The 14,491-nt window shown below is 37.4% G+C and overlaps 1 protein-coding gene across 1 annotated transcript in view; it reads left to right on the plus strand.

The window, feature by feature from the left end:
* The window catches only part of PIEZO2 (piezo type mechanosensitive ion channel component 2), a 316,185-nt gene that overhangs the window by 100,678 nt on the left and 201,016 nt on the right, over window positions 1–14,491 (plus strand). The window contains exon 3 of the mRNA XM_074893340.1: window positions 12,521–12,646. Coding sequence (XP_074749441.1) covers window positions 12,521–12,646 — 126 coding nt within the window. The remainder of the gene's footprint in view (window positions 1–12,520; window positions 12,647–14,491) is intronic.

The following is a 14,491-nucleotide window of genomic DNA, read 5'->3' on the forward strand; positions in this document are numbered from 1 at the left end:
TGGAGAAATATAACTATTTTGAAAAACCTTGATAAAATCCCCCAGGACTACAGAGAAGAACTCAAGTATTTGTCTTAGAAGACTGCGTGTACTTTCCTTTAGGTAGTTTTTGAAGTGTGGATGAAATAAGTTGGTCTGTGACAAACTTGATTCAGTGGTAGGCAGTCTTCCTTGCTGTAGGTTCCAGGCACTAGAATAGATAAACTGTGTATTGAGAGAATTTATTTATTCAGAAACAAGCAGATAAAACTCGCAATCTTTGAAAGTGTCTGATGTGACAAGAGAATTTTGAAGGGTATTTCCCATTCTGGAGATCAGTGGAATTTCCAAATAAGTATCACATTTTTAAAAGGGTGTGCATCTGGTAACCTTTATACATTCAGCTGCACCACTGTGGAAAAAAAGATGATCCCTTCAGTCAGTGAATGCACTGGTTTCTCATTACCCCACTTGTGTTCTTGTGTGACAAATGTATATACAGGTAAAGCTTAAAACAAAACAAAAAACCCACACATAAAACAGTGGTCACTGAGCTGACATTGTCCCTTAGGAATGCAATCCAAGGCTTGTGATACATACCTTAATGGAAACATTAGTTCAGAGCCTCAGCAGAGGTTGAAAAAAGAAATGTGAATGTAAAGGAATAATACAGAGAATGAAACGGAACAATATCTTACTGCTGTATAAAGCCATAATATGCCTGTATTTTGTAGTGGTAGTGACGCCCTACCCTAAAGGAAATATAGTAGAACTGGAAAAGAGTTCAGAGAATGTTGATGCAGATAACTACAATATATGCAGCAGTGTCTGAGGAACAGGTAAGTATGCTAGGGCTCTAGCTGGGAAAAGATGCAAGTGAAAGACTGTATGGTTGAGAGGTGCAAAATGAATAGTGACCAGTTGTTCTCTTTTTCACATAATGAGAACAAGCAAAAGGATGTTGTTCATACAGTGAGCAGCTGACCTGTGGCAATTCCTGCTGCAGGATATTGAGTATGCTGAAAATCTGCATGGCTGAGAGTGAGGCTGGGAAAGTTCATGGAGGAGAAATTTACCAAACAGACCTGGTTCAAGCAGTCCAAAAAAGGTTAGAGGCTTGGAGGAAGTATTAATCTTCTTGTATGCTTCCCTAGACATCTGTGTATGGCCGCTACTGATTACTGATGAGACTGTATCTACCAGTGTAGATAGAGACATTCTTAGCTTCTTTCATGTTCACAGTTTCTAATATTTTATCAGTGGACTGTAGGATGATGAAGATTCCAGATTACTAGTCAGTTCCACTGCTGGTTGTTTTTTTTTTTCCTCTTGACATCTCACTCTTTTTAGTTTCCTTTTCATGAGTTTTCATTTCATTAGAAATTGAACTTCTTCCAGCTGCTTAAAAATAATTCTGAAAGTTCAGAGGGAAATTTTCCCTCTTCTAGTCTTGGACTTGTTAAATCTGGATCTCTGTTCATAGTCTTTACATTAAGAGGGCAACTAAAAAATAGTCAGTAAATTTCTTCCTCCCAGATTTGTGTACTAATATGCAACTCTTCAGTCTTCCTTACCTGTTCATAGTATTAACCATTCTTTTTGTTCACAGAAGCAATTTAAGATTTCAAAGTGTTGATACCTGGTATGGATTCCATCTTTTAGCCTGTAAGTGTTTGGACTGCTTCCACCAAATGCCTGACCCATGGCAGCAACCATCCTAGGAAGGAAAGGTGTCACTGTTCATTCGTTGCTCAACTATACACTTATCTGAAAGACACCTTACATGCAAGGGCTCAACTTACTATAATGTTGGCCACCTTTTTCCACTATGCAAAACACAAGATGCATGTAATGGAGTGAAAATTAGCTGTTTGCTTCTCTCTGCTGTTATTGTCCAAAAAAATAAAATAGGTATCTTCATATGGATATGTGATGGCTTATTTATGGTCTTGACCTGTAGGCTTATCAAGGAAATTTCATATAAACATTTCAGAGTTGAAAGTAATGGATTCTTTGTACATAATTCCTTTGTCTGATCTACCTAGAACACAATAGAAAATATTACAGCTATGTTTTTATATACAGAGAGATTAAGAGGGGAGAACTGCTGTGTATACATACATGGAACTGATATAATAGTGATAATACAGATCTAGTTGTTCTCTGCTTGGTTTGCAGGATGTTCCAATGAATGGCTTTGCAAAAAAACATGAGTGGTGTCGTTAGGATCTTAGCATTTCACTGAGCTCCACTCTTCCTTAGTGTAAGCCTTTTCTGCAATATTGAGAAATGTGATTTCTGCTTCTGAAGAAATCAAGTGTTTCTGCAAGCATGGATGAATTCCCTGATGTCCAGATTTCATGTATATTTACAGTCTGCTGTCATGGTTTAACCCCAATAGGCAGCTGAGCACCACACAGCCTCTCATTCACTCCCCCCTAGTGGAATGGAGGAGAAGATTAGAAGGGTAATGCAAAAACTTGTGGGTTTAGATAGACAGTTTAATAGGTAAAGGAAAAGCCATGGGCATAAGCGAAGCAAAACAAGGAATTCATTCACCACTTCCCATCAGCAGGCAGTTGTTCACCCATCTCAGGAAAGCAGGACTCCATCACACATAACAGTGACTCGGGAACAAACACTGTAACTCTGAATGTCCCTCCCTTCCTCTGTCTTCCCCCATCTTTTATTGCTGAGTGTGACGCCATATGGTCTGGGATATCTCTTTGGTCAGTTGGGGTCAGCTGTCCCAGCTGTGTCCCCTCCCAGTTTCTTGTGCACTCCCAGCTACTCGCTGGTGGGGCGGTCTGAGAAGCAGAAAAAGCCTTGACTCTGTGCAATCACTGCTCAAGAATAATGGAAACATCCCTGAGTTATCAACATTGTTTTCCTCACAGATCCAAAACACAGCCCCATACTAGCTATTGTGAAGAAAATTAACTCTGTCCCAGACAAAAGCAGTACATCTACATCCATTTAATTCCACACATGTGTACTAGACAGAATGTAGCAAAGAAGACGAATTCTGTCATTAATATGGGAAAAAAGTATTTTTGTTCTGAACCTGTTGCAGCTGGACTGGGAGATAAATCAAAAGTTACCATCAGCCAGAGCTGGTATATTCCAAGATGATGTTTCTTCCATTCCCATGACAGATCATTTCCTGTAAGAGCTTTTGACAGAAGTTTGCTCTTCTGAAATACTCGCCAGAAGTTTATTGAAAACTAAGTTTTCTGTGTCATCTAAAATAGCCTTATACACATATTCTGTGGTTTCCATGAAGATATTCTAAGATCTGCCAGGCATGGCCAATTTCTATGGTAACTACCTGGGCCATACCTCAGTGTATGGTCCTTACTTAACTGTCTAATTCTCAGCTGCATTATAGTTTTCACCAATTTGCCAAGTGTGGAAGTCAGATTTACTGGTCTGTGGTTGTCTGACTTCCTGTAATTGATTTTTCTACAGAATTTTACAGAATATGCAACATAGTCTCTTGAGAAGTTTGTATTTTAATTTCTTTAGAAAACCACCTGATTTCGGTGAAAGGATACTGCTAACGTTTATAGAAAGCTATCTGGTCCTCTTCTATTTGCCCATTGGAATAATTTTTTTGAAAGTAATAATATTTTTCTCAGAAAGAAGAAAATTTCATGGCCATGTGGCATACTAGCATCATAGTGTGTTCTTCAAACTCTAGGAAACTTTTAGAACTGAATTTCTTCCATAAATAATTTGCTTTTCCACCTTGTCTTTCTTCTTCCCTGTGCACCTCTGATAAAGAGGGAATGAAACGATGCCCTTGCATGGGTTACCTCAGCTCTATGTAGATGGTGGGGCTTAGCAGTTCAGGTCATTTATATTTTTGAAATGCAAAGCTGAAGTTGCAATGACAACGCATTTCAGCTCAGGAGGTCTTCAACTGGGTTGTGAGCTACATTATGTTGTGCTAGAGTTATCAATGCAAACTCTTCAGAAAGATGTTAAACTCTGCAAGGCTTCTCCTGCCTGAGCCGAGGCAGCCTCTGGAGCTTCTCGGGAAAGTTATGCCAAGAGTAGAAATTCATAGCACAGCTTCCACTGTGAGTTCAGTACACATACTTATGCATGCTTACTCCCGTGTGAAAACATCATGGTGTAGGGTTCGGTTTGCCATAGCTGTATTAGTTTTATTTACATAGCCTTCTGTGTAGCCTTCCCTTCTCCCTCTGCATTGCATCAAATTTGTTTGCTGCTTATGAACATATGTGGGTAGGTATTATTTACCTCCTAGTAAGTACAGCTTTTTTAAAAATGTGTTTCATCTCTGTAGCACATGACCTGCGGTCATCTCCCGTTACTTGGGAGTTGTTTGGACTCTCTGTTGTTGAAGGAGCTTAGTCCTGGATAGAATTACCAGCTCTTTATGACCATGAAAGAGAAGTGAGGAAAGTAAGTTGCAAGCACTGCTTCTAACAGATAATAATGGCTGAATTAATTTGAATTCAAAATAATATTTATCTGTTAGTAGCAAACATGGAGAGTCTGGTTCCTCAAGGGAAGTAACTAGAACTCTGTATAAAAAGCCTCAAATCCTCTTGTGAAAGATCAGCTGTGGCTTAAAATTGCTTGGTGTTCCTATGCACTAGTATCTGAGATGATATTTATTTCCTGTATTTAGCTTGGTACAGTCACCTGTCAAATTAAGAAGCAGACATCAAGTAGCTGTTGTTTGCTTTGAAAGCTTATGAGTATCATCTGGAAAAAAAATGAATGGTTAAGTTCTGAGTCTTGTCTGACAAAATATTTTGTTAATGAAATGGGTAAATTGCCTGTGTAAACTTGTGAGTCAGAGATTATGACTAGGTTGAACGATGGCATTGTCTATTGATGCAGAGGATACAGCTCAGTTCTAGTAGTATTCTGGGCACGAAAACTTCTAGGAAAAACAGGAAATCCTGCAAGAAGCTAGAGTAAGTAGGCATTTATTATCCTATGCAGCACTTTTTATGTTTTCATTTCTAAATCAGTTGGTTTTTTTTTTAATTACACATAACATTTTTGACTGTGTTTACCCAAGTCTGGTTGGCATTCCTGCACTGTAAGTGTCTATCTCTAAACTGACTTTGTTCCTTTCTTAGAGCTCTATAGTATTTTAAAAAGAGAGAGAAACAGAAAGAGAAATATAAGGAAATACATAATATATTAAAGAATATAAAGGAACCTGCATTTTACATGCAGATCTACAGCCTGGAACAATGTGTCTTACTTTGCTTTAAAAAGTAATGTAAAATTTTCAGGTAATTATTTATTTTGTGATAAACTGTTACAAATTCTTCTGTTTTTATGATCTAAGAAATAATATAATTTGAAATGCAAAGGAATACATTGTCGTTCAAAAAGTTGCTTGAAATTAAGGAATCATGCCTTTTTTGTAAATTTATTAGAAAATTTTTCTATTGGGCACAGTTGTAGATTGCAGCATTTGGCTGCATATGGGAATAATTGGCATGTTCAGGAAAGAATGGACAAAACTCTTCAAGCATTGGGAAACTTTTGCTGGAAACTCTGCATCTGAAATCTTGTACTTCTCTGTTCTGGATTTCACTGTGGCTGCTTGAGCACATAGCTTTAAACATAGCTAAAAATAATAGCATGAAATCTTGAACTATTGTTTGTGGATGCACATTTTAAGGCTTGGGCCCTGGCAGGTACAGTATAGAGCATGGCATTAGTTAATTGCTGTCTATTTTTGTCTTGATGCTGGAAATCCAGCAAGTGAACTAAGTGGTTTTGTATTTTTTCAGTGGTGATGTCTGCCCACTGTTTAAGGCTCTAGTAAGCTCAAATCCTCTAGGTAGAAGATTATGTTGAAATATAAGATACTCTTTGGGAAAAAAAAAATGCATTTTCTCTTAAGCTAAATATAGATGTACTGATAGGTATGCTTACTGTGCAGTGGAAGGATGGCAGTGCTTTCAAGAAAGGAGGAAGTAAGTTTTGGTTTTATTTTGGGTAGAAAATGATAGCACTGTTTTAACCATTAAAATAATTCCTGGCAGCTTCAGGATGATTTAAGCATTATCTTTTTTGAGTCTACTGAAGATGTGTAAGATTTAGTGAATAGGAGCCGATATGCAGTTACTTTACTTGGTGGATCAATGGCTTGCCATTGCACAATATACAGTGTACAAGGCACACCATTATCAAATTTTATTCTTAGCACAGTCCTTCCAAATGATTGCCCTCCTCTATCCCTTGTTCATAGCTTTGTCGCATTGCGTTTCAGCGCTCAAGAGGCCAAAGCTCTAAGCATAGCTGTACTGTGCATGTGGAAATACTACAGATATTTTACATCTAGGAAAGATTGTTTAATAATAGATATAACTGGCACTAGCAGACATTTAGCATCGTTCTTACAGAACCTGAAACTGGAGGGCACTGTCTCTCTTCACCTCCAAAAGTGCACAGGGAAGAGAAGAGTTGAAAACACTGAGGTTATGCCTATCCTGCACACTTGGACATAAGTATACATTGTAAGTGTAAGGAGAAATAGAGAAAATTAGCCTCTGCAGAGCACCGATTTGAACAGTGGATGGTGTAGTGGTATCTAAAAGGGTTTGTCTTCCACTGACTTACAAGCTGTGTGCTTTAAGGCTGGGTCACCACACTGTGTCCATACCCTAGCAGTGAAGCAGTCAGTCTTATTTTATGAACCTTTCATGCAACACTGAGAGCTCTTCAGTCCCTGTTCATCTGCTCAAAGATATGCATGTGTTTAAGAGCTCTCTTGGACAGGGCTAAATTGCTTTGTGCCTTGCAAGTTTAACCTCATAGTCATCACTGAAAATCTCAGCTGAATTTAGAACTTGTATTTGAGCCCTTTCTTCATCTTCCATGGTCATTGGGAGGTGTCCTGCTGTGTTAAACATCAACTAATGTACAATAGTACTGGTGAATTCAGGAAATGCATCTGTGTATACATTTAAATATGTCAATCAACATTTGACACTTGTGGCCAAAATGGCAGATGTTCGTGCTGGACGCAGTGGTGACATTTTCATGTTGATTAGCTGGAACCAACTCTATTTTTTATCACCTCTGAAATTTTGGCAGAAGCCAACTTCAAATCAGAACTCTTTTCTTGCATTTATCTTGGTAATTTAGTTGTGATATCTTGAGGGACTTAAATCAGAGCTGACCAAAGGTGGGATTTCATTTATTTGTGAAGTTATGATGTTTCAAGCTTCCATATTTTTCCAAAGGACAGATGTTTTGAATTAAATGTTTTCTAAACTTCCTGCCCCCAGCTTCCCTGATCTACAGGATAGATGATGTTGACAGACTCCTATCTGGAACCATGGAGCAGGAGATTAAAGTCTTGGGACCCTGGTTCCAGCTAGGCTCTGAGGTGATGCTAGGTTTCCTGATGGAAAATCAAGACGATATTTTAAGATCTCTAGCTGAAACAAATTCTGTGGGACTGAGCCTGTCTATGCTGCAGAAGTTTACTGCAACTAAGCCTCATCCCAGAGCTCTTTAGTTTTATGTTTGTCACTTAGCGATGAAGAGGTTTATTAAAAAATAAATCCTGAATGCTGTAATAGAGTATCTTTATTAACTGAAGTGTCTCTAGTTCAGGAGATAAATGCATATTAATAATTATCACTCACTGTATCCTATCAGAGATTATGTGAAGAATGACTTGTCCTTTGGTATTGCATCTGCTGTGATCTGAGTAAGAAGTGAGATGTAAAATAATTTCCAAGCAAAACTGTTGAAGTAGAATTGAAAGTGTTGCAGCAGTTTGGGGTACAATGTATGGCTAAAGAGATGTTAGAATTATCCAAAACCCAACTGACTTCAGAAAATGCAACACTAAGGTTACATTTAAAAAAAAATCCCAGTGCAAAGTAATAAAAGCTTCAAATAAGACACCCAAACACTCTTAAATCTACTGTTTAGGTGAAATGACGCAGCATATGTATGATCATGATGAAGGAATTACACTGTTAGAATAGTAAATAGTCTTAAATTAAGTTTTAGAATCCATTATTTTCCTCCTCTTTTTTCCCTTTCCTGATATCATTATGGCATGCAGAATGGATACTGACCATTTGAACTTAGCACCTTCTTCATAGAGATACTTAGTACTACTTATTAAAAAATCTGGGTAAATTGTTAGCAGTATTTGTAACTTTGTTAGATACTCAACCAATTTTTTGTTGTGCCCCATCCAATAGATCAGAAAGAGAAAAAAAAATAGTGTGGAATGAAAATGCACAATGCAAATATGATGATATGATATGATATGATATGCTCAGCTCTTTGAAATAGCCTAAGGCTCACTGTCAGATTGTATTGTAAAAGCTAATATATGCTATTTTAAAGCAGGTCTCAATGACAATTTGCCATTCAGTTATTTGATGTCCTATTAGCACATCCTTTTGAAAGACACTCTTAGGAAATTCCAGGCATATGAAAAAGTTGAATTCTGTCATACTCTGCTATTTTAGAGAACGGGGTAGCAGTAAAGATCCAGGACTGCCTGTCTAAACATGAATATACTGGTTTTCTTTGTTGGAAACTATGTGAGCAGCAGGCTCCACCTTTGCATACAATCATGATGTAGGCAGTCAGGAGGTGCATGTGTTTGTTGAAGGCAGCAGTCCTAGTCGGGCACATTCAAATAGTTGTACTGAAGTTACATGCCTGTGGCTGTGGGGGGACGTGCCATCACTAATCCAGCTCTTGGCTGGATTACCTTTGAAAAATAAAAAATGGATTCCTCTGCCATGTGTGAAAAGCTTTTGGCCCTCTTGAGTCCAGTTTAGTGCTGCAGCTGGGCTGGAGAGAAAGAGGGTAATGAAGCCTTTGCATCCTGACTGGCTTCCTGCAGGCTTGATCGGAGTGGAGAAAGCCCTTTCCCAGGAACATTCTGGAGAGACATGGAGGCTGGAGCAACCTCCCTGTGTGCTTCCAAGACACACCGGGGTATGTTTCTAAAGCCACATGCCAGGTTTTGGTCCCACTGGGTGCCATTAAGAGTGACACGCTGCACCATAAAACAAACCCACTTTTCTTAGTCTTTCAGGCCAGTTCTGAGGCAAATCTGCTCTCTCCTTTCCATCCGCCACAGTTTGCTGAAGCTGGTGACACCACACTGGTGTGAGTAAAATCAGAACACAGTGCTCAAGCTACAAACCCAGGTGTTTTGCCAGAAGACTTTTCTTATTTCAGTCTTGATGAACATGCATGAGTCTATACATCTAAATCAAAAATGAAGGAATCAGTGATGTGATTTTTGGTGTGGGCTAGGGCGATGTTCTCTCGTGTGTCTGTTCTGTCCACGCAGTTTCCTGAACAACATGTGTTTCCTTCTTTGTGGGACAGTCAGCTTCTGTTCATGTCCCCGAGGACTTTCAGGTTAGGGCAACTGAACAGTTAAGGTAAGTTTTAGCAAAAGGATTTTAACTGTGAGTGAATTAGAATAAATAAAAATTAAAGAAGGATGACAAAAATCTTTCTTCCTCATCATAAGAAGCTCTGTTTTATTTCAGGAGTTTAATTTCAGCTGTCTCTTCTCACCGTCTCAGTTCTGTACACATACAGTTAATTTTTCTTTGTGTAATTTAGAACTAAGTTTCCAGTAGAAAGAAAAATATGTAAGTAAAAATACAGTCAAATGAGTTTATCCAAACCTCACTATAAATTGAAACTCATCCCTTATCCAAATCTGTCACTTCTTCCTTGGCATAAATTAAGTATCCAGTAATTCACTGATTTTTAGCACTGCCATTTCTCCCAAGTTGTAGATGTCTCTCCAAAACTTTTGAAATCAGGGGCATAGTATTTCTTACTTTTCTCCAAACACTTGTGTCTGCTTTCTGCTGGCACAGCTGAACGTGGTGCAGGCAAAGGGCTCCTGCTCAGTAGGATCTGATGGTGGTCCTGTCCCACCAATGGCCATGAAGGGAGCAGCCCTTGAGGAATGCTATAACCTGCACTGAAGATGTCTAGCAGCCTTCCAGCTGTGTATTTTCCCTGCCATATTTACCAGTACAGTGAGAGACTATTTATTATCATGGGTGTTAATAGTCCTGTAAAATTTTCCCTAGCTTTGTGCAGAAAGAGATCTTTTTTCAATATTTCAGCATTTCAAGAAATGTATTTTCAACGTTTTCTACAGTTCCTAAAAGGAAGACAATTACAAAAGTTAAGACTTTGTTAAAGAAATGCTTTGTTCAATCTACAATTCAAATATGTTTGTTTTCAAGCTTTAAATAATGAAGTCTAAAATTGAGATATGTTTTGGAGAGATATGGCAATTGAAATATTGAAAGATAGACCCAAGATTTTTAATAGTTTTATTTATTTATGTGGAAACAGTTTGGGGAATAAAGGTACATTGGCTAATTTTTACATTGGCTAATTGTATTGCATTTTTTTTTCTCCTTTGGAGACTGACTGAAACAATTCTATCAAAAAACTTCCAAATCCACTTCTATATGAAAAATTCAGTGCTCAGTATCTATTGAATTATTAACTCCTGAGCACTGAGGAGACTTTGGGACTCAGAACTTCAGAAATCACCAGACTGTCTTTAAAATCTATACATTTTAACACAGCTGTTAATTCCATGGAACTTGTGTTGTCTAACTGTTTGTCTTCTGCTTTGAGATACATAATTTTTAGTATATTCTGAACATGCAGCTCTCATAATACCATGAGCATGGGATCTGGTAATGCAGGAACAAACCACCAGATATGGAAACTTGCCAAAAAATTGTAAAAGCTAGCAGTCTTGGATTGCATTACATATGACATCACATTTAACAGATGATTTAATAACATGTAGCTTGTCATATATTCATTCTTCTAATGATTTTGAAAATATGAGTTATTTTGTTACTTTGCTATTTATGCTTTTATAGTGCTTAGAAGTTTTTGTCCTAAGCCAGGATACCAGGCCAGCTTCTATAGAAGAGGAACAAAAAATGACCTCTGATCTAAAGAATTTAAAATCTAGTCCTTTTTTTTTTTTGTAATGCTCTGCAGCCCAGGTTGTCTGCGTTCTGTGTGGACTCTGGTGTCTTACCAGTAAAGACTAGTAAATAGGTCATACAAAGCACGTAGCTAGTGAATGTATCTTCTTCTTCAGATCACAGAAATTCATACATAGGCTCACTCTTGCCATTTTTCATTTTGTTTGAATTGCTTAATATCTTTTTTTTTTTTTTAAAAAAAAAAGGGAGTTCATTATAGGCATTTGGTATTCAAAATTTGCCGTCAAGATAGTGATCATATGACAAAAGTTTTGAGTCTGATGGAGTGAGATAGTCTATAACTTTTTCTAAAATTGTTGAGTCATGTTTATCTGATTCTTTGCTTTATAAACTACTATTTGGGCCATCAACAACATGCTTGAACTATAACAAATAGAGAGCAAAAAGCTGATTTACTGGCTAGATACAGAATATGAACTGTTGTCATTTTTCTAGTAGGTGCTCATAACAGACACATGCAGAATAAGTATGAACAAAACAGGCTGTGTGTAGAGTGAATGTTTCTCAGGTGTACTCTGCTAGTTCTACCCTCCATAGCCTTGGCTTCATTTGTAAGCTTGGATAAGAATTCCAGCAAAGATGGTTTTTTTAATCTGTAAGTAAAAAAAAAAGACCCTCAAATGCATGAAGCAGGTGGTGTAAAGTCTAGATATAAAATAGTTTGGAAATAGAACTTTTACTGCAGATAGATGAGGTAGGATGATATTTAGTGTCTTTTATCAGCAATACAACTTAGTCTTGAAGATGCATATTTTCTGAAATACTAATGGTTTACTTTATTTATTCATACCTTGCAAGTTTGGCTGCCTGTGATTAAGCTGAGTGTTTCCTAGAGGATTTATAAGGAATTTTCTAAGTCTTCATCAAACATTTTCTATTGGCTTTTGGCTATATATATCCAATAAATCATAGAGGAACTATGACCAAGTGTATCTGGCAGAAGATTCTTCAGTGTGTACTGAAAATTATTTTCAAAAACTTCTAAAGGAAGAGAAAGAGGGCAGTCTGCAAAAAGCAAAGCATTCATTTGAAAGTATGTCTATACTCCTGAGCCAAACTGAGGTTTTTGTGTTGTTATCCCCCCTTCCATGTAATTTGTTTTGCGAAGAGTAGTTACATTAGCTTTCTCAAGATGGGAAGTATCATCCTTATTTTGTCTTTGTACCAGGTAACGTGGTGATAAGCATCGCGATGTTATTATTGATGTAAAATTGCTATCTGGAGACTTGAGAAACTTTTTTTTTTTAATCCTGAAAGTAAAAGGAAATATCAGTAATAACAATCATTGGGGTTTGTGATTAAAGAGTGCTCAAAGACACTATAATTTAACTATGTTTTTTGCTATGATGTTGACCCTTAAGGTACAATCATGAGTAATGTGGAACTGACTTGCAGAAATGGCCTTGGTCAGGATATTTTTACTGGTTTTATACCGAAAACCTTTAAGCAATGTTTAGAAACTCACCAACTGTATGTATGTATATTTTGTCTTTTAGGGCATACAGGACGATTATTAAAATCTCTGTGTTTCACCAGTCTATCATTTCTGCTGCTGCACATCATCTTTCAGATTACAATAAACAGTCTTGAAGCTGGAAAAACTATTGAACCTGGTTTTAACTGTGAGTAAAACCTTTTAGTTTTTATTAGCATTTTAAGTGTCCAAATGCTTCAGTGGTTTGAAAGGTGAAGTGTTGATGAGAAGGCACTTAGCATTGTGCTCCTGTGGGTTTGCAGCTTGCTTCTCTTTCCCAGCTTGTTGCCTTAAGAATTACTGTTAGTAGGGCAAGAAGACGAGATGTGTTTAAGAAATGAGAGAAGTGTGTTAACTATTTTATTCCCACCAGAGATACATTTTCTTTCCGTTTAGCACTGACTGTTGTATGTCTTCATCTTTTAGGCTTTCTCAAAATTCCCTCAGAACCTGAGATGGCTACACGTTTGTATTATTAGATCATAATTCAATGTATTAAGAATAAAATGAAATACAGTAATGAAAACCCCTCTACCCATGTATTATGCCTCTGTCTGATGGAACTCTCTTAAGTTGTTTGTTTAATTTAACTTTAAATCTTGACCCCAAGATTTCTGTTTCTAAACAGTATTTGTCTCTTTCTTGCCTGTGTTGTATGAGAAGAAGGATTTTCAATTTTTATTTATATGTAAACACTACTTAAAAATATATTGCATGGTATTTTGTTATCTTCCTCTCTCAGGAAACGTTCTTCAATAATTCAGAAGCAAACATTATTATGCAGAAGTTAATTAAAATATCTATCCAGTGATTTGGATATGTAACCTCCAGGTAGAAACTATTTGTACTTGTCTTAAAATGCTTATGTTTAACATTTAAACCTGTCAACTCACCTTTGATAAATGTCCATTTAATTTATCACAGAGTATGCTGCTGCCACTTGGGTAAACAGTTGTACTACAATTCAACAGAAGAAACTTTATGTGAAGTAAAGCATTTGACTCAAAGTAACAAAATCCTAAGGAAACTTGGAGTGAGAATTACCATTTCACCTTTAATTCAAACCATTTCTTAAAATAAAAGGCATAATTGTGTTTATGAAATATCGGTTTTAACTGGAATGTCTTGGGCTTTGTTGGTTCACATCAGACCTTCGGAGTATAAAAATATGTTTTCTTTTTTTCAGAAATATATATTATTGATTGACTGATTTGGATTAGTTGCTTTCTTGTACCTGTTTAACATTATCTTGACTAAAAATACATGACTTACTTAGAGTAATTGTGTATGAGAGTTTCTAACTGTCCAAGACAGAGATGCAACCACTGCTTTTTCTTCCTCCTGTGATGGGAACTGGGGTCTACTGTGGAAACTGATTAAAAGAATTACTTCATCCTGAATAGTCCACTTCTGAAGAAACAGAGAGAACGTACTGTTTCTGTCTGTTTATTAACAGTTGCTGAGTGCAACTGCTTCTATTCTAGCTGCCATTAATAATGTTTTCCTTACTTGGGGCCTCAGAATACAGTGGGTATGGCTGTAGTTGTACATTAAATATGCCTCATATTGCTCTCTGACACTGGCGCCAGTTGACATGAGATGACCCATGTCCTCACCATTAAGCTCTCCTTGCCTGGGTGGTGGGTTGAAGTTGCCTGTCGGAAATGGTATTTGTCCCACAGGAACTCCCAAACTATGCCTGAGTTGTTTGCGAGTGAAGAAGTCGGCCAACCAAAGTTGTTCCGACACTGCTTTAACTGTTTAGCAATATGAAAAATTCAGCTGCTGAATTTCAGTGCCTGAATATGTTTGCAGAGTAAACTGGTACCATTTAGTTTACTGGTAATGGTTGTCGTTGGTGGGCTTCAAGTGAAGCTAATGAAGAGGGGAACGTGATACTGGCATTATGGATGCTGGACCCCTGTGGTGCTGAAGGAGAAGTTGAAGAACGTATAGAGACCAGTGTGAATGAAGGGGACAGAAAAGGTCAATG

Source organism: Strix uralensis, chromosome 1 (genome assembly GCF_047716275.1).
Source record: "Strix uralensis isolate ZFMK-TIS-50842 chromosome 1, bStrUra1, whole genome shotgun sequence".
Classification (NCBI taxonomy): Eukaryota; Metazoa; Chordata; class Aves; order Strigiformes; family Strigidae; genus Strix; species Strix uralensis.